General features: G+C 45.9%; 2 protein-coding genes across 8 annotated transcripts in view; both read right to left on the reverse strand.

Annotated features, from left to right (window-relative positions):
• The window catches only part of KDM4B (lysine demethylase 4B), a 79,461-nt gene extending 64,829 nt beyond the window's left edge, over positions 1–14,632 (reverse strand). For all 6 annotated transcript variants that reach the window (XM_065652359.1, XM_065652356.1, XM_065652355.1 and 3 more), the window contains exons 1-3: positions 14,474–14,632; positions 2,337–2,499; positions 376–551 (exon numbers count right to left, since the gene is read on the reverse strand). In XM_065652359.1, coding sequence (XP_065508431.1) covers positions 376–551; positions 2,337–2,477 — 317 coding nt within the window. In that variant the 5' untranslated portion in view covers positions 2,478–2,499; positions 14,474–14,632. The remainder of the gene's footprint in view (positions 1–375; positions 552–2,336; positions 2,500–14,473) is intronic.
• Positions 14,633–18,172: 3,540 nt separating this feature from the next.
• UHRF1 (ubiquitin like with PHD and ring finger domains 1) overlaps positions 18,173–20,805 on the reverse strand; it is a 30,925-nt gene continuing 28,292 nt past the window's right edge. For both annotated transcript variants that reach the window (XM_065652364.1, XM_065652363.1), the window contains 5 exons: positions 20,666–20,803; positions 20,186–20,297; positions 19,909–20,066; positions 19,460–19,558; positions 18,173–18,844 (listed from right to left, as the gene is read on the reverse strand). In XM_065652364.1, the coding sequence (XP_065508436.1) occupies positions 18,698–18,844; positions 19,460–19,558; positions 19,909–20,066; positions 20,186–20,297; positions 20,666–20,803 (654 nt within the window). In that variant the 3' untranslated portion in view covers positions 18,173–18,697. The remainder of the gene's footprint in view (positions 18,845–19,459; positions 19,559–19,908; positions 20,067–20,185; positions 20,298–20,665; positions 20,804–20,805) is intronic.

Here is a 20,805-nt window from a genome sequence, read left to right on the forward strand (position 1 = left end):
GTCACCTCAGGCACGCCGAGATACTTGTATTTCTACCTCAGCAATGGAACACATTTTCCAGAACAACCATTAATGCGCTGAGAGCTCTTTTTTGAGTCTCTGGCCATCCTTTTCAGGCAGATTCTTAGCCAAATACTTACTGCAAAGAATCTTTCTACACCAACTCCCAGAAAAAGATCTAAGATACACTCAAAACCACCAAGTTATAAACTTGTTTGAGATTCTAGAGGTAAGGTTTCAGGAAAAAGCTGCTTCCTCAAAAATGCTATTTATTTAACAAGGCTGCATTTTCTTTTCAGCTTGTTTCTAGAAAGAAAGGCCTCCCACACAACTCTCCCGTTCACAATGTAACTGCATCGCTTTACACCAACATACTTCTCACTGTTAGCCAGACGCCGGTATTCTCCCACAGTCATCGGCTTCTTCTGTATATTATACTGGGTGAACAACCCCGACTGGCCAGTAACCACCTGCTGAATAGGAGCTGGGATAATCATGTCATCTATGTCATCGTAGGTTTTTCGGGGCTTCCATTCCTTGGGAGGAATCACCTGGAATTGGAATAAAAGAAATTAAAAAAAATAAACGCTTCATGTTCACGACAGGCAAACAACTTCTGCTGAAGAAAAAGCTATTTAAGTGGAAGGTATTTCATCCTGCTGCAGGTTATCGGATAACAGCAGCATCTCAAATAACTGGCACATACGACGAGACACGTGTTCTGCATCTGCTGAAGCGCAGGACTCGCTGCCACGGTCAGAGCGCAGTCCCATCCGTACAGGGACAAAGATAAAAAGATATATGGATATTCCAAGGAAATACGCTGCATGCCCAAATGGCCGCACGTGCTTCACTCCAGCACCATATTCCTCTCACCTACCGCTCCACGAAGCTGCATGAAGACACCAGCAGCTTTATGCTGCATCTCTACAACTCCATACATTTGGGTTTTCTTTGGGGTTGGGCTCTTTTTGTTTTGCTCGCTTGGTTTTTTTTAACTAGGAAAGCTCAAAATCCTGTTGCATTATTGCTGTTGACGTTTCTGTATTTGCTGGTGACACATCGGGGTCCAACTCCTTAAATAAAAAGGGGCAAGGAGTAGAGGGGAAAAAAAAAAAAAAAAGAAGAAAAGAAAACCATGGGGAATGTGTCCAGAACTCTTTCCTTGTTCTTGGAGAGTGTGCGAAAATACTGCTGCAAAGCAGTGCTGAATCTTGAAGAAAAATCTGTAATTTTAAACAGAATTGCTGCCAATGATTCTAGGCTCGAGATCAGGGAACAATCAGTAGGACATTCAGTGGGCACACGGAATGAAAAAACAAAATATCCGCAATCTAATTTGGTGTAAGGATTAACCAAAAGTTACAGGAGCTGGAGGACAAGTTATTGATTTTCATGGGCACGGTTCCTCCAGGATATGATGAGCTTTACTTCCATTACAAGGTTCTGAGCTGCAGTTGCAATAGAGACACACAAAAAATAACTTGAAATGCTCAGATTTAGTCCTACAAGTAATTTCCTTACAACATCTGGAATTCACCAACAACCTTTATTAAAATAATCTACCCTAACAGACTCACGGAATGTAATTGCCACTACACTCAAACAGACAAGGAAACATTTCACAGGGCTCTTTATCAACCCAGCTCTATTTAGAACTGTAATAAAACCAGTAATTGACCTATGTTTTACAAGAAATAAGGGTTATTTCATGCCCAACAGCTTTATTTGTCTGCTGTGCTTTATTAAGTTCTGCTAAATACTGTATGTAACAACTACAGAACAGAAGATCTCCCTCAGCCTACGGTGCGACATGGAACGGACACAGAAATATCCTTTCTAATCGGGCAGCCCTGATTTTTTCCAAGCAGCTGTACGTCAAGTACTAGAATTCAGAAGCTTCACACGGAGAGTTCGCACAAGGTTTCATCAGCTTCGGAGGAAAGATGCGGATGGGAAGGAAGCAGGAAGGCGTTTAAGAGCTGGCTGGAGAGCCGAAAGGTCAAAAAGGCTTTCAGGAATTTGGGAACTGCACACGGATACACTCTGTGTATCCTCAGAAACAGCATCAGGGGATGGAAATACCTTTAACCCATCTCTGCAGGGGCTGGGAATGTCCTTTTCCAGTTAAGATTTAGGAAAAGCCATCCTGCAAATAAAGACTTTTGTCACTTTCTTGAAAGGCCTGTAACTCCCCTGAGTTTGCTTTCTTGATGAACCAAAACAGAGGCTGCAAGTACAATTTTCAACCCCACGCTCTGCTCCCTACATGAAAGCGAACTAATCCAACTTTGGGGCCAGCCGGGATCAAGCCGAGCCCGGGAAGGCCGACTCACCTTGGCCAGCCCTGCTCGGTGAGCGCCTTGCGATTCCATGTACGCGATGTATTTCCCAAAGTCCCGGAATTCCTCCAGGGTGGGACGAAAGGTCATAATCTTACAGCCAGGGTTCTGCGGGCTTGGGTTTTCCGACCCCATATTTCTAGCACGCTGGCAGCGCCTGAAGAGGGGAGACAAAAAGGGAGAAAGAAGAGAGGCAGGAAAAAAAAAATACTGGTTAAAAAGGTTTGTTTTCTTTTGACATGCTTTAATGAATTTCACAGCGAGGCATGGATTGATTTTTCATTTCTCTCCCCTGCTCCGCCAAGAAAGTATTTGTAAGTACCATCCTCTAACACAAAGAGCTTCTGACCAAAAAATCCACTTAGTTATTTGTTGGCAGGGCCCTAAGAAGGGTCAAGTATCAGGGAAGTCCTGATATCGGTATCATCTGAGAGACTGGACAGAGCCTAAATATAGATCCAGAGCCAGCATCGGCCCCTCCGTCCATCGGAACCACCGTCACAAACAGCAAACTCCTCAGAGCTGCCCCTCAAAGCCTTTTTTCCACCACGATGCTCGATCCTTTATATTTTCAGTTAAAAAACGACAGCTTCGGCCAATGTATTAGCTACTATTTCTTGTCTTTTCCACATGCCAGGCTACATTAAAAATCATAACATTCTTTTTTTAAAAATGTAGCTTCGTTACATTTCGATTTTATTTGCAACGCACACAGACAAAGTAAAGCGTCAGGCAATTCTTAAAAGAAACGTAGATGCACAATTTCAAAACATCTTTCAACATCAAAAGCAAAATCGCTCAGTTTACTTCAAAAGTTGCGAGGGGGGGTGGAATCCAAACCAATTCAGGATGAAATCACGGTTTTGAAGATGGACCTTCGTAAGGTTATACCAGAAACTTTTCTAAGTTTTTTTGGCATTTCAGTTGCAAATGTAACTATGAAAATCTTCCCCATGTCAGCAAAGCCGTTCCAGCACATACAATATGCTCGAGCCATCACGAGAGGGCAGTACGGAGCTTCTGCTTTGTCAAATGTGACTTTGAAATCACAAAGTATGTTGGGATTTCAATTGATTTTGAACTAGCCAAGTATTCCAGATGCTACTAAAAGTACTCTTTGTGTTAAGAAAAACCAAACAAAAGAGAGAAACACTGATATATTGTTGCTTTAATCAGCGAGCACGGTACAAAACTCACATTTCTCCAAAGAGAAAGCAGATAGTCAAAAAAAATAGTTAAGAAAACCAGCACGCACTAATTTAGAATCACCACCCAGCTCGCCCAAGGCACCAAAGTTTCCTTCCCAGTTTTAACTGGGTAAACCAGTTTTTTCCATTTTGAAGGCAAATGAACAGCTTTGAATCGAAGCTTTAGGAAATTTCAGAATTTTCCAGAATAACTTTAATGGAAAATTTCTTTCCGCACAATGGTCCGCAAGTCTAAGCCCTTCCAACACAGCATTTAAAGGAATTTCAGGCATCGAATGGCAGCCTCTCGCGTGCTGGTCCAGCCCCGCAGCATCTCCCGGTGCCTCAGCATCCCTCAATTTCCAGCCGTGTCCCACCAGCTCCTCCCGAGCCAGAGACGCAAGAAACACGAAAATCAAACTATCAACCCCAATACTGCACAATATCCCAGAGCAAAACCAACAGAGGACAAAGATATTGTTTCGCTCCCTTCACCCTGACAGACACTTGTAACAACTGCGTTTCTAACAGAAATTATTGCAAACTTAAAACAAAATAAAACACCTTTTACCAATTCCTCCCGTCTTCCAGGTGGCTCTGCCCACAGAGATTTCCAACCTTGCAAAAGAATAAAAGAAATAACTTTGCCGTGTTTCAGGGTCATCACCTTAAGATAACAAACATATTTGATCTGTACCCGCAAGAACAACTTACTACACAAATGTTTTGCAGAAATACAAGAGGAAACGGCATTTTCCGTCCCCAAGATGAACCACAGGAGCTGACAGGGCATCCATCTGCCAAAGGTTTCCTCCGAACTACTGAAAAAAAACCCAAGAAAATACGGCTGATCCTGGTAAAGAGCTGGAAGAAAAAGAAAAGTGACTGTCGGAGACGCGGGACGCTGAGGGAAACCGTCCCCGAACTTCGATTCCACCGCAATCTCACTGAGAATATTTGTGTGATTTTTAACGCGGGTCTAGAAACGCCACCGAGTTCCCCCGCTGGGCAGCAGCGAGTCTGGGGAAGGAGCTTTGGTTCCGTCCTGCGGGGATCGGTGCCAGCACCATCTGCTCCAGGGATCCCTTCCCAGGATCCGCAGCTTCACCCGCAACCAGGGGAGGAAGAATGAAGAGTCAAAGCCAGGTTTTATCCCGTCTTTCCCTCAAGATCATCTCCAGCAATTCCAATTTTTATTCTTTGAATTCCTTTCATTCTGTTGAATGAATAGTCAAAATCATTGCTCCGACAAGGGGAAGGGGATCAAAAATGACTTCGTGCAAAGCTTAATTAATTAAAGGGTCTAACTGCCTCACTACAAGCAACGTTGCCCAGTACTCTGAAAACTCTGTAGTTCAGAGATGACAAAGCGCAATGGATTTTTCCATGTTTAATCCCATCTCTTGATTCTAAGGGATATCTTAACACCTACCCTAGATAAGGTTTGCTGCAATGTACGCTCATCTAACTAAACTAATTAAGCTACTGCCAAAAAAAATAGCCAGGAAGCTCCTGGGAAGGGAGAACCAGTTCAACAGCTTCAGTGTCCAATTTCTTAACTCCTTTGCACCAGTGTATTTTGGATAAATAGTCTCAGTATTTACTGGTAAATTCCCAGCTCCTGGTTTTACAAAGGACAAGAGGCAGCGGGACAAGCCCGGGGCTGCGACTGGCGTTTCCTTCTGGGATTTTCAGGAGATATCCTCAAAAACACCAGCGCCGTCATAAGCTCGCCGGGAAGATTTCACAGCAGAATGCAACAGTTCTGAGAACGCTCAAAGCTTTTTTCGTTCACGGCTCTGCCGCGGAAGTAGGGTGGATGGTGACGATGTGAACAAAATCTTCTCTTTTCACTATTAGTACTGAAAAGGATGATTTTGCAGAGAGAGTCTAAGTCCCTATTAGTTCTTGAAAAGAAGTAATAAGGTATTTTTCTCAGCTGGATACATTCTATTCCTTTGTAAGAGAGAGTAACAACCTGAAACGTTATGAAATACCTTCTAATTCGCAGCCGCGGTAAGGAAACCCTCAAACTTGTCTCCAGAGAGATGATCTCAATGGACACAAAGAGTGGAGTTTTTCATTTCAGTGACTTTTACATGAGAACTTCCCCTCTGAAACTGATGTGAACTGAGACACTTGTGTGACTAAAATCCTACACCTGTTGATTGAAACCTTTGTACGGCACAGAAAAAGCCCAAGAAACCTGGCCCAGAACGACTTGCACTTGCTCGAGGACGGGGAATCAGTTCCCTGCTGCTCCCTGGCTGTTGATCTCCAAGAGTGGATCATTCCAACCCATTCTCCTCCGCTTTGGAGTCAGGGGGCGACCCCGACGGAAGGTAGTGACTATAAGTAGAAACGAACCCACCTTTAGGCGCCAGCACCGGAGCTAAATATTGAAAACATAAAGCAAACCAGTCCTGCTGCTTTGCCAGAAACCCTCCGTATCAATCCGGATTTGAACAGTAAAAACATGGGCAGAATTTATGACAAGGGACTCGCTTTGTTTGTACAGTAAGACGAGAAGACTGTCTCTAATCTTGCTAAACAAACTGAGCGTGCTCTCTGGGATTATCAATTTCTGTGATAAAGCAGAACCCCTGAACCTCCAGAGCCCTTTAAAGAAGGCACCAGGTCTAAAGGTGAACTTCTACCCAAGTGACATATGTCCTGCTACCATAAACATTACACTGGATACACCTGGCAAAACCACTTTGCAGCGACCTGTTGTCCCTCCAAAAGTGCAGTTTTTCACCATCAACTCCCCCCAAAAAAACCCTCATCCTGGCTTTTTGCCAAAGGCCTTGAAACCATACAACCAAAATTCAAAAAGATAAAGGAAAAAGCCCTTTGGAACACATGCCTATAGCAAAAAAAAAAAAAAAAAAAAAAAGGAGAAAGTAGGCATTCAAAATCTGGTAGGCAAAACCATTGCACGCAAGTCACAGGCAGCAAAAATAACTTTGTGAGAAGAGGATACAGAGCATCCGCAGTGACTCCACGACATTCCACTTGGGTTGGGCTGGAAGGGGACAAAAAAACCACAGGGAAATATCCCCCTGAGCAGAAAATATGCACGTTACGGTGCTTGCACGGCGGTGGGCACGCGCGCTGGCACCGGGATCGCTCCCTGCCAAGGAAAAAAGCAGCACAGTCGTCAAAATTCCACCGAGCAAACAAAGCGCTGGCCACAGTTTGAAGCAAGAGGAAATTTCACAGCGGTACCAACTTGGAGAGCAACCGAGCTCCCATCCGCGGCCATTTGTTCTTCTCCTGTGCCAAATACGATGATTTGTGGTGCCACAGTGCAAAGCCATCGGGGAGCTGGCTCTGGTTACGGGGCGGTGCTTTAAAACACGACTTTTACAGCAATAGCGCAAAGCCACCATCTCAAACCACAGCCTCAGCACGTGACAAACAGAGTTTCAAACATCTGAAACAATTCCAGGAAAAGTTTCAGTGGATTAAACTTTTCTAGAAGGCACGCTTATTACAAATTCTCCTCCCACAATGTAGTCTCTCTTCCCCAAACAGGAGACCTTGTTATCTCCTATTATATATAAACTGGAGTTTGCACACGCCTAAAAATGGATTGAGGGTTACTGGTGCTCTTCAATCGAATTGCCCTTTTATTACAGAACACCGAACCTACTAACTCTTAATCTAATCAATGCAGACAACAAACATCACTGCACTTGTCACACCAGTAAAACTGCTGTTAGGAGTTAAGAAAATGAAGTTCACAGCTCATTACACTATGTAACGACAGTGAATTATGCAGCCTTGCAGGAAACTATCTAAGGACAACCCACAGCAAACCAAGGCAGGGAAGTGTAATAAGTCCTAGATACCGAGGAAGAAAAAAAAGAGGAGATATAATGAGAAGATCTAAATGAGGCACATCTAAATAGCTTAGATAATTGAAGACATAAAGAAGATGTATCCAGCACAAAGCCTAAAAACCATTAATATACAACAAATTACTCATTTCAATGCTGAAAAGGCAGCAGCTCACTCTTTGGGGAAGGAATTCTCAGTGCATTCTGAGTGGAGGAAGCTGCTATCAGGCAAATAATTTACTGTTCGAGTACTTTAGAAAGACAAAGAGAGATGCCGTATCTTAAGCAAGGTTTTTAAATCATAACAACAAAATCTTAAAACCTCTCTTGCCCTCCATTTTTCATTCTAACCCTCTGGATGTGTCAGAGCATGATCAGAGCCTGGTAGCATTGCATATCACAAAAGACGACTGAATATCAATGGTAACAAACCCTCTAACCTTGTTTCAACACCCAAATTGTTCGACCTTTTCATTTCAGTGACTTACCAGGCAATTTCCCTTGAAAACTCCTGTCTATTGATCCAAATATACCTACTAAACCTCCCCTGGCGTTTTAATAATCATTAGGAAAAGAGAGGTTTGACTCATCTGAGGGTTCCTCACCCAGGGCAGCATTTACAGAATCCCTCATTCACAGCATCCCAGGATGTCAGGGGTTGGAAGGGACCTCGGAAGCTCATCCAGCCCAACCCCCCCGCCGGAGCAGGAACACCCAGATGAGGTTACACAGAAGGTGTCCAGGCGGGTTGGAATGTCTGCAGAGAAGGAGACTCCACAACCTCCCTGGGCAGCCTGGGCCAGGCTCTGGCACCCTCACCGGGAAGAAGTTTCTTCTCATATTTAAGTGGCACCTCCTGTGTTCCAGTTTGCACCCATTGCCCCTTGTCCTATCACTGGTTGTCACCCAGAAGAGCCTGGCTCCATCCTCCTGACACTCCCCCTTTCCATATTGATCCCCATGAATGAGTCACCCCTCAGTCTCCTCTTCTCCAGCTCAGAGCCCCAGCTCCTCAGCCTTTCCTCACACGGGAGATGCTCCACTCCCTCCATCACCTTCGTTGCCCTACGCTGGACATGGTCACCACCAGCCAGCTCGACATGCCTTACGTCACCGAGATAAAGCTACCACAAACTTACCATCAGGGACTCTCAGGAAACTCCTACGGAACGTTCAGAGGGCTGGGAGCCGGTGCTGAGCTCACCGGTTACCTCACAGGGCCCTGCCTGCCCAGAGCTCCGCTCCGAGTGACACCGCGCCGGTGGAACATCCTCCTCCCCACAGGCAAAAACGGCACCACAACCACTTCTGTCAGCGCTTAAAAACTGAACACAGGACTCAGAGTTGTTCACTTATCGCGTTGTCCTTGATTAAACTGTCCATCAGGTTGGGTTTATGGCCATTCAGGGGGATGAGGCCAAGCTGGTGGAGTGTGGGAGGAGGCAGAGCCAGAGTTCTCGGCAAAACCAAACCCCTGTTGTATAGTCGGTAGCATCACAAGAAATGAGGATCCGCAGCTTCGTTGCAAGATTTTACCTCCCTCTGCTCTTTGCCGGAAATTCTGAAGGGAATTTCTGCCTTGGAACCACATCGCTGACCTGGGCTTGGGCTGCACATTGCCTTCAGGATCACAAAAAAAGCAAAGTTTGCGGCCTGTGCATTTTGCCCAAGGCTACTTCAAGTCCCTGGCAAACTTGAGATGAAAATAAGTTTAGTTTAAGGGGGCGGGGGGAGAAAAAAGAAGCTGATCCTCAACTGAAAATACCATAAACTTACAAAATGAAACAAAAAACCCAACAAAATACAGATTTCAAGTGTGCCTGAATTAACTTCTTGTTCTCACTCGCTTCGTATTTCTGAGAAATCTCATCAGCAATAAAGTAAGAATTCTGTCCATGAAAGAATTCTTTAAATTTACTTTTAACTCATGACTTGACTACTAAGTACCGAGTGCAAATATTAATGGAAACCTCATGTGTTTATTTGAAATGACATTTTTTTTGATGAATTAGGCTGGAACTTAGAGGGCAGATTCTTCTATTTCCGTCTACTTCCTTTCCCAGTAAGCCAGGGAACTATACTCAAATTTACATCTAGATTCTCCTGGATCAGGCACTAGCAAAAGTTTCTTAGTAGATGACAAACTTATGCAAAACATCAAGACTATATATATATATATATATTTTACTAGTTTTAGAGAAGAGCATATCCGAGACAACTTTCCTTTATCCCTGAGACTCAGACAACAGCAATTAGACAGAGTGGAAATTTGCACTTCATTGTGGTGTCCCCAGCCAGTTTTAAATGACTGTAAGATCACAGCAAGAATTCTAAACTAACACCTTTTCCTCAAAACCATCTATATATTCATTATATTTTTAACCTCCAAATTGCTTTGAGTTTTGTATATCCACGCTCTTCGTGTATTCCGGTTCCATCTGAACAAGAATTCAAAGTCTCAAAGCACAACACTTGAATTCGATGCAGCAGTGACGCAAACTTTAAAGTACCCCATAGTCTATTATTATTATCAGAAACTGTACGTGTTTCAGAAAACTTGACTACTGCACCGCTTTGTACAAAAAGGCAATTCCTATATCAGATTAATAACTTAATGAGGACTAATTCCCAACAGTATTTCTTCGACAAACCTGCCACAACCCCAAGCCTGCAGGAACGTTCTCAGGAACTCGCTCAACTTCTCCTCTAGGTCATTTCAGACTTTTTTTAAGAGGGAATTTGAACAAATGTGACTGTTCTAAGCGCTTTCGACTATTTTGCCACTGTAAAAATCAAAACCTCGGTTGTGTTTTTTGCACAAGGTGCTTTAGGTCCTGCCTAGAGTGGGTGCGACACACTGACCCAGATTCCAGGCTTAAGAGCAGCTGCATTGCCAGAAAATCATCTGCTGGGGGAGAGCCTGAGCAAAAGGAAAAGCCAGGAGGGGACCAACAAGATCAAGAAGCATCACACAGCTCGTACAGCTCCAGAATTGCATTTCAGCAGGAACATCCACCCTCATCCGCACCCGTAAACAGCTTAAAATCCTCATCGGCACAGGGAGGAGCAGGGGGAACCCCACAGTCTTCTGTTCAGCATTTCTTATCTCATTTCATCTCCATTTCACACTTCTTAACCAAAAGTGCAACCGAAAGGAGTGAAAATTTAAAACCCCAAATAAAACAAAACCTGGGAGAAAAACCAAGCCAGTTTCCCATCACCAGACAATTTTAAAGCTCTCCCAGCTCCGTTTTATTGCAGTTCTTCTCTCTGGAAGCTACAGCTCCAAACCTTAACACGTAGATCCAGCCAAAGCTGCTGCTGTAGCCAACGCAGAACTGAGAACAAACACGGCAAACTTCATATAAACTTCTTATCTACAACAAAAACCCCACAGAGGCTCAAAGTCCTCCCCACTACCCTGAAAGCGTATGGGATATTGTAAAGGAATAGCAGAACACCTCAGGAAATCCCAACACTGTCTTCTTAGGCCACATTCAAATACAGTATTTTTATCGAATAGGTTTAGGAAACAAAAGAACAATCTATTTTCCAAGAAAGTGGGAACTGTGGCTTTTTTCATGAACCTTCTGAAACAGCAAAGAAAAAAAAATAATTAAGTTGCAGGTCCTTTATGCCATGATTGAGACACACAGACTAAGGGTCTGATATTACAGAAAAATATTAGTGCAGAATAGGAATGTGTTCTGGGTCAACAGCCATCCAGTAAGAACGTGACTGAGGAACCACTTAATTCATAAAAGAGAATCATTTACTCCATGAAAATATATATGAAAATAAGTACCTTAATTAAGCCTTGGTAGTAAGTGACTATATTCATAAGTTGTGACAAAACACATTTGGTCCAAAGCAAAGATTCAAGGGGGAAAAAAAAAAAAAAAAAAATCTTACAAAGCAATGATCAGTTTACTGAAAAATACTGAAAACAGGAAAACACCTTTCTCATCCCACAACTATTTTAGCCCGAGAACAATAAACATGCCATTAATATCACCCAACCTATGGTAAATGGCAAGATTTCTGCCAATATTCTGCAGTACTCAGGGATTTCAGTTGGCTAGTGCAAACAGACAAACCATCTTCCGATTCTTCAATAGAAGACAAATAATTACTTCAAACCGTGCCTTGCACAGCCACGGAGAATCCTGATGGCATCCAAATCTATTAAGCAAATCCCTCGCTTGCAGTGACATATTTAGCCATCATCCATCTTTGCCCTTAACAGACGCGATATTGCAAGCGACGCTGCGTGTAACACACGGACAGACAGACAGGAACAGGCGCTGCAAATCCTTCTCAACAGCACGCGGTAAAACATTAAAAAGTGAGGCAGAAAAGGCGGAAAATTCACCAGCCTGCGGTTCTATGTCGTCTAGAATTAATTAAAAGGAAATAAACTTTATCATTCCTCTGACCGCAAAGAGATTTTCATAACGTGTGAACCGATAAGTGGTTGTCTCGGCCTTATTTCTATTTCTTTTCTGTTATGGGTGAACTTCCCTATTCATCGAAATTATATGTAAACTTTGAAGGTTAATTACAGCCACCTGAACAGCAACGCATTGTTTATTGTATTACAGCTGGACGTCCTAGAATAAAATAAGAATACATAACTCTTGACAAATGTACAAGAAAACCCCACACGGCTGAACAGGCTCATCCAGCACAGCTGGGCAAACTGGTTTTCCCAACTTGCAGAAAACTTCTGGAGACCTCTTCTATGGAAATAGTTGGAAGTTTTCAGAAGTTGCCTCTATTTTGGATAATTTCAAATGCCGAGTGCCTGCAGATCTGTAAAACGACGTTATCTGGCAAATGACAGGAGTTGATGGCAGCACTAGAAATAGTTTTCCCTTCATTTTGCTCCAAGAGCCCAGCTGAACAGGCCGGTACGCGGTTCCAACACAGTGTTTGCATTATCTAGAGGAAATAGGTGGGATTCATTGTCCCTGGAAGTGCGTTTTGCTATCGACCTCTCATCAAAAGCTGGTGAAACCTCTGATGTATGTCAGGTCTTACATATAAAACCCCATATTCACCCTAAAGTCACACTTTGACTGTCGGACCTGTGGACTTGGTTCTTTTGCGCACATTTTCTAACTTACTGAGAAACTGACTTCTGTATCTAACGCCATATACCCGCTGGTGCCACTGGGTTGGTTAAGCAAATTATCTCTTTTCAAAGAGCCAAAAAATGAGAATAACACATTACTGAGCGCTGGACAGCATCTTCCCGTCAAAAGATGTTTCGGTGAGGGTCTTACAGGCAAACTGTAGCTCGGCAACAAGCAATCAAGTGTATCCACCTACGTATATTTTGCACAGGAGTAACCCCTAGCATTAACGAGAAAGAAGGAGCCACCAACTCCTTTGGCACTGGAGTGGCTCTACCTGCCTCAGGTTCTTCCACTTATTACAGGAGAACCTCAGAATTAGGAACTTACTGTCCAAAAGCAATTAATTACCCCTCCACACACCAACAGTTAGTTTATGTAATTGCTGAAACGTAACTGTAACTTCTAAGTTCTAGTTTGAAGATTTTGAGTGATAACGTGAATTTTAACAAAACAGAAAAAGGAGACAGGACAGAAAAAAATGAAAAGTTCATAAGAAAGAAGTGACTCGTGTGTGCAAAGGGGAAAAAAAAATGCTACTAGGTTTCTGATGAACAGCATTCCATAAAATTGACTCCTTTTGGTTAAAGGAAACTTAACTTTGGGAAGGTCAGGCTTGATATAACACAATAATGTATTTACACTACCCCAGCACAAACTGGGTCACACAGCAAAACTCCAACATCTGAGGCCGCACGAGAACCGTCTGTGCCCGTGAACAGCACCGCTCCCTGCGGCGGCTTTTAGTGACAAGTATAAAAGTTAAGGGATGCGTACAACGCTAAATCTAATTTGGGACTTTAATCTTTTAAAACAAAGGGGTCCAAAATAGTCTTTCTGCAATATATCTAGCTCCTACACGCCTCCATACACCATCTTCACCAATGCTGCTCAGAGCCAGCGTCAAAGCAAAGTCCCACCTTTGATGGTTTCCTGAATAGTTTCCCCTTCCAACGCACAAGACATCCCGAAAGAACCTCATACATCTCCTACCTGTTTCTTTTTTTTTTTTTAAAAAAAAAAGGGCAAACTGAACAGCTGAAACCCAGGGCGAGTCACCAAAGCGTGACCGGACAAACAATTTCTGCAGTTGGCAGTTTGGGAGCCGCTTTTCCACCCTGTACCATGTGTGCCCAAGGGGCGAGAGGAGGGAGCTGCGTGTGCAGCCAGGGCTGCTCCTGTCCAACTCAGGCTTATTACAACAACAAAAAAAGCTTAGATTTGGCCTTAAGACTTTGACAGGCTCCGGAGGGGAAGAGAAAAAAAAAAAAAAAAAGGGGGGGGAGGGAAAAAAAAGGCCCGTGTCATATCGTCGGTGCCGGGTTTCCTTACACCGGGCCCGCTGCTCATCGCCGGGAGATGAACGGTCCCGGAGCCCCCGGGGCTCCCTCGCCCCGCGGAAGCCCCGCTGGAAACCGCCGGTCTGTCACCCAGCGCACCCAGAAATCGGCTGTCGCGGGGAACAACCGCCGAGCCGGCGCCCGCCGCCGGTACCCGCGGGGCTGAGGGACCGGCCGGGGCCTCCCCCTCACACAGCACAACCCTGCGCTGCAACGCGGAGCCCCCGGGGTGACCGGGCCCGCGGTGCCGGCTGAGCGGGGCGAACACGGAACGGGGGCGGCTCCCGAGACAAAGCGGGCGGCGGGACCGGGAGCAGCGGCCGCGCCGGGCCCGGCCGGTGTCCCGGCCGCACAGGCCGGTCTGTCCGGGGCCCGGCGGCGGCCGAGGGCTGGGCCGGCCGGCGGAGGGAGGCGCGGCGGCCGCCGTCCGGAAGCGAGAGGCAAAACCACGGCCCGTCGCTGAGGAGAGGCGGTGGGGAAGGGACTCGGCCCGGGGAAGGGAGGGGGGAAGCCGGCGGGCAGCGCCGAGCCGCGGGGGGCTCCAGCGCCGCGGTCCCGGGGGTGGAGCCGCAGGCGGCGGCAGGGCCCCCCGCGGGGAGGGAGAGAGGGCGGCGGGCGGCCCCGTACCTGAGCCCGCCGGCGGTCCCCCTCGGCGGCGGCGGCGGCCCCGAGCTGCCCGTGAGCGGAGCGCCGAGCGGCCCGGCGCGGGGGGCAGAGCGGAAGGGGGGCGCTGAGGAGAGCGCAGCGCCCCGCGGCCAGCACCTGCCGCCCGCCTCCTCGCCCCGCTCGTTGGCTGCGGCCGGCGCCGCCTTCGCAGCGATTGGGCTGGTGGCCGCTGAGTGGCGGCGTTTTCTACCCATGGCGGAGCCCGTCACTGAACAACAAGAAGAGCGCGTCCGTTGATTGGCCGGTTGCTCCGGGTAACGGCCCACCCACCAACAGGCGGGGCAGGCGGGCGCTCGCCCGTCGCTCAGGCGCTCTAAGCCAATAGAACGCGGCCGTTTGGAGAAGGCGGCCCGCCCTCAGCTGCTATTGGGCGAGGGAGGGGTAAGGCGGGCTCCGATAGGCGGCGCGGGGTGCCTGTCAGCGCCCCGCAGCTCTGCGCTCCGCGGGGGCGCGGGGCGGTGAGGACGTGAGGAGCCGCACAGCAGCGCGGGGGGGGCGCTGCGGCCGCCCTGCGCCAATGGGAGGGCCCGCCCGCCCCCGCTGAGGAGCCTCATGGCGGCCGGGCCGCCCCGGGCGGGCTGTGGCATCGCACCCTGAGGGGTTTGACCACAGAGGCCCCGGCAGCCCCCCGAGCAGAGCCCCGGGAGCACCGAAGGTGTAAAGATGGCACGTACCGCAGGTCACGGAGGCGCCATTCGGCGGATTTGTGGTTTTTCTTGGTCCGGGCGGCCTTACCTGACACCGGCGGCCCAGGGATGAGCAGCCCCGGAGGGACCTGAGCAACCAGAGCACCTGGGGAGAGAAATGGACATAAAGTGATGGAGCGGGGGGCAGCTGGTACCTGCTCAAGCTCTCACAATAGTCAGGGGGTAGTTTTAGGGTCCTTGTGGACTCCAGTACCTGGAGCTTAAAGAAAAAAAAGAAAACAATTAAACATCAGCGCGCACCTGTGGGCTGAATCCCCATCTCCCCCCGTTCATTGTCTCAGAGCCGCTCCGTTCCAGATCCCCCAGAGAAGCTGCACCAGCGCCAGCCCAACAACAGCCCCATTTGGGAGATGGGACCGTCCCAGAGCTGCGGGTTCACAGCATCCCAGAATGTCAGGGGTTGGAAGGGACCTCGAAAGCTCATCCAGTGCAATCCCCCTGCCGGAGCAGGAACACCCAGCTGAGGTTACACAGGAAGGTGTCCAGGCGGGTTGGAATGTCTGCAGAGAAGGAGACTCCACAACCTCCCTGGGCAGCCTGGCCCAGGCTCTGGCACCCTCACCGGGAAGAGGTTTCTTCTCAAATTTAAGTGGAACCTCCTGTGTTCCAGCTTGAACCCATTACCCCTTATCTTACTGTTGGTTGTCACCCAGAAGAGCCTGGCTCCATCCTCCTGACACTCCCCCTTTCCATATTGATCCCCATGAATGAGTCACCCCTCAGTCTCCTCTCCTCCAGCTCAGAGCCCCAGCTCCTCAGCCTTTCCTCACACGGGAGATGCTCCACTCCCTTCAGCATCTTCGTGGCTGCGCTGGACTCTCTCCAGCAGTTCCCTGTCCTTCTGGAACTGAGGGGCCCAGAACTGGACACAATATTCCAGATGAGGTCTCCCCAGGGCAGAGCAGAGGGGCAGGAGAACCTCTCTGACCTACTGACCACCCCCCTTCCGATTCCCCCCCAGGTCCCATTGCCCTTCCTGGCCACAAGGGCCCAGTGCTGGCTCATGGTCACCCTGCTGTCCCCAGGACCCCCAGCTCCCTTTCCCCTATGCTGCTCTCCAACAGCTCATTCCCCAACCTATACCGGAACCTGGGGTTGTTCCTGCCCAGATGCAAGACTCTACACTTGCCCTCGTTCTATTTCTTTAAATTTTTCCCACCCAACTCTCCAGCCTGTCCAGCTCTCTGGATGGCAGCACAGCCTCTGGCGTGTCAGCCACTCCTCCCAGCTTGGTGTCATCAGCAAACGTGCTGACAGTCACTCTATTCCCTCATCCAAGTCGTTGATGAATACATTGAATAATACTGGTCCCAGGGTTCTCCCGCAGAGATGCCCCAGGTACCTGCAGCCCCAGCTGGCTCCTCGCACCCGCTCCAGCAGCCACCATCACAACAAACCCTCTTTTCAAACCCGCTGCAATTACAGGATGAAGATCTATCACTGGCCTTTTTTAATTTGTGCTCAATTAAACCATGCAGACCATAGATCCCGTACACTTGCTGGGAAACAAGAGCAGAATTTCCCAAAATACTTGATCCTTGTGTTGGCTTTTTTTGCAACATTATTCTCGCTTCCTAATTCCTTATCCACAACATACTTATTTTACCAAACCACATATTGGATATTTCCTCCAGAATTTCACAACGTAAATATACAAACACACGTCCGGCAAACGAAGCATCATCCTACTACTAAATCTCTACCATTAAAAACACACAATCCCTTCGTATCCAAAGCCACCCAGCAGCTCTTTGTAGCACAGTATTTTCCTAGAAGAGGTTTATATGGAGAGCTGCAAGCCCCAAATTATAGTGTCTAATTTGCAGAGAAATTCTAATTCATGCTAACCACCACCACTCGGAACAGCACACCAAAAGCTGTGCAGGAAAACAAAGTTTGTTTTCTGAATCCCCATTAACAACAACAATATTGTTAAGCATATCAAATTAGTGTTTTCCCAATTACTTCGTAGTGAAAAATCATAATGGAAATATTAGGACTTAGCAAAGAAAAGGCTTAGTATAATAGAACATAAATTCCTGCACGAGCAATTAGGTCTGGAAACCTGCTTCAGAGGAAAGAGTTAAATGAAAACAGGAACAACTTTCATCTGAAAAGATATTTATTTTGAGAACTTACTTGCACATTGTACAAAAAATTGACAAATTCAGCAAAAACCTATAAAATGTGTATTTCTTTCCCTAACATATTAACATTATAATTTTAAAAAAGGGTAAGAGTTAAGTAAACCAAAAATAGGCACATTTGTTCCAGTCTGTCTGCAGTAAAGTGTGATTAAAAACATCCCTGTCTTGTTGAGGTATTAAACTGCAAGCTTTGGTAATGGTAGAAAAAGACAAACCCATTCACAAAATTCAGCCTTTTCGGGGTCACGTACAATAAACAAAATGTTTCATAAAAGAGTCAGAATTGGTTATTCTCCATTTCCAGGTAGAAATGCAGCAAAACAAAGAAAAAAAAAAGAAATCACGTTACCATAATACACCCAGCGTTAGGAAGAAACCTGAACGTTTGCAAATCCACGCTAATCATTTACAGCTACAGTGTCGTGTTTTACCCCATCCGGTTGGCAGGTCTAAACAATTCAGTGCTTATGAAAAAAAAAAAAAATAGAAATACGGTGGTTCAGAGCCCGTCGTTCAGCAAAGGACAAAAGGCACTTGAATGGCTTCAGCGATTCCCACAGTGGCATTTCTGGCGAGAGGGACAGTTCCCAAAAAGAAAGAAACCCAACTGAGGTAGAACTTCGTATTGCTTGACCGCTTGGCTACACGCAAGCGGCTTGCTTTCTTTTTTTGATATGCAAAATTAGCAGGAAATGGCTTCTGATAGGTTTAGCAAATTTATTAAAAATAGTTCTTTCAAAACAACAACAACAACAACAAAAAGGCAAATACGCACTTGTGGTATTTAAAAAAAAAAAAAAGCGTAAGCCAGGAATTGTTTTGTACAAATCGAGCATCAAAATGCTGCCAAGGTGATGCACAAATCTACCTTTATGGCCAAATCCCCATTGAAGATTGTTCTAGCAACCGAGCCATTTTTTTTGAATTAAAAAAATAATATTAATTAAAAAAAAAAAAAGAAAAAAGAGGGGGCACAGGGGGCGCTCTGAGAACTTTCATAATCATTAGCAGCCTTACCAGAAGCACGTTGTAAGTCCATTAAAAAAAAATATAATTCTGTGCTGATGAATGGCAGCTTGGGGGGGAAGAAAAAAAGAAAACAAAAATAACAAACACAAAGTTCAACATTTAGAAACAAAAACCCCACAAACATACAAAAGGATATTCCTTGAAGTTTATAGTTTTTCAAAAACAGGGAAGACTTTTTAGGGGTCTGGGAGAACACAGACTACGTTTTTTTTTTTTTTTCTTTTTTTTTTTTCTTTTTTTTACGCTCATTGGAAACCCATTAGTAAGTCTGAAGGCAAGGAAATGAGAAGTGCTTTACAGAATCACCGTCCGTTGCCATAGCCAGGGAAGAACTGACTGAGAATCGTCTGCAGCGTTTTATTCACTTGCATGGTGTAATTCTTGCCCAGGTCGTAGCGGCAGGCGGGACAGCTGTACACGTCAGCTTTGAAGGATCTGTCCAAACAATCCTGGCGGGGGACAAAAGAAATAATGGGTTAAGAAATCAAGATGTGCAGTTTAACTTATTCTTTTTATAGCCTTGTTCATCCAGGTGCTGACAAGCGCTGAGAAAGGCCGAGAGCGACACAAGCTGGAGGGAAAACTCCCGTCGTGACGTGCAATAGCGCCCGCATGTCGGCACAGCACAGTCCTGCACGGTGTTCAGGTACAGGGTGGAGATATTTCATTCTGGCACATTTCTAAAAATCAAGAATTCCCCTGCAGCTGTTACAGAGTGTTGGAGCTTCGGCAACTTCACATCATTCTTCAAAAAACAAACCCGAACCTCACGCACCCTGTGAGTGTCCAGCCCGATGTCACCTACCAGGATCGCTGGAGCTCTCGTCAGCCTTTAGAGGAATCGGAGAGCAGCGACAACAGTGGATGTTTCTTTAAAGCGCAGACTTTTCTATGCCAAAAGAACTTGTACCAAATCAAAGATTTAATATATAAACCTCACTCATGCTAAAAGACTAATTGCTGCCCAAAATACCCAAATCTGCACCCCTCCACCTCTCTCACCACTAAACAAGTCAGTTCAAGGTTCAGTAGAACTCACCAGAAGAGTTTTGTCCATCACTCACCTTGCACACGTTGTGTTGGCACACGGTTGTGACCGGCCGAAAGACAACCTCCTGACAGCAAATGCACAGGAAGGCCTCTTCAACTTTATTTAGAAATTTCTGGAAAGAAAACATTGGAGTCAACTTATTCTTACTGTTCTCTGAAAGATACAGCCAAAAAAACCACCACCTACCACCCCACGTTAAATGCAGGGGATTACTTTAGTCATAGTAAGGTTTTCTGTAAAGCTTAACGAGGCAAAAAAATAGTCACATTAAACAAGTTCTGATAACTGTCTTCTTACCGACCTCAAATATAGAGCTTTAAAAGTTACGCTGCGGATGTCTACAATGAAAAAACACCATGGGCCTGAGGCTGTTTCTTTAATGCAGCCAAGAGGTTTGTGTCTGGGGACAGAACAGCAGTTGTCACTTTATTTCTGGGAAAAATAAAAAAACCCATGACATACCGGCCCATCTTTGAGAGCTTCTAGTACTTCATTCCACAGTTTTTCATTGGCTTCGTCACTTTTGATAAGAGATTTTTGCTGAGATGTCAGCTTGTATGGCTCAACTTTTGTTTTCTTTGGAGTCCCTGTAGGAGAAGCAATGAGTTTCTCCTCCCCACCTGAAAGAAAACACAATAAACTTTTCAAACAAACAAACAAAAGCAACCAGAAAAGAGTAACTAGGCAAAATGCACAAAAACCTACAAGGCTTTCATATCCACTTGCCTACTCCACAAACCTGCTGATTTCCTTTTCCTCCTCCTTTTCCCCAGGGTATCAAAATCATCATCTCCATTATTTTCTTTCTCCTTATCTTTGTTTGCAACAGCTTCCAGATACCCCTCAGGATACTGCAGAAAAACACAAAACAAGAAGCATTTGATGCAAACATGCCGGTTCATGGATGTAAAGACTTATATGTTGAAAAATGATCCCTGGGATTCTTTATTTTATGCAATAGATCCCTGCTCTTGCCGAGCTTTTATGCGAACTATAGAAATTCCGTATAAAAAGGTGAGTTTTGTCCATTTAGCCTCCCAATGTAAAAAGAAAACAAACAACCCACAAGACTAAAAGCACTTGTGTTCCCTCAGTCTAAGGGGGGTTATCTTGATTATTACACAAGGATCATCCGCAGTAAGAATGTACAATAGAAAAATTCCTGCGATCCATCAAATTCAGTGCTCAGGGGAACCATAGTGATGTCCCAAACGAGTACCTGCATCGTTAGGCCAAGCTTTTTCATCCTGTCCTTTCCTTCTTTGGTCCAAGGAGCAGGTTCTTCATCATCCCTCCTAAGTAAGTAACGCCACACTAAAAATCCAGATTTCCCTGTCTCGGGCCAGTATTTCACAACCT

The sequence above is a fragment of the Caloenas nicobarica genome, chromosome 27 (genome assembly GCF_036013445.1).
Source record: "Caloenas nicobarica isolate bCalNic1 chromosome 27, bCalNic1.hap1, whole genome shotgun sequence".
NCBI lineage: Eukaryota > Metazoa > Chordata > Aves > Columbiformes > Columbidae > Caloenas > Caloenas nicobarica.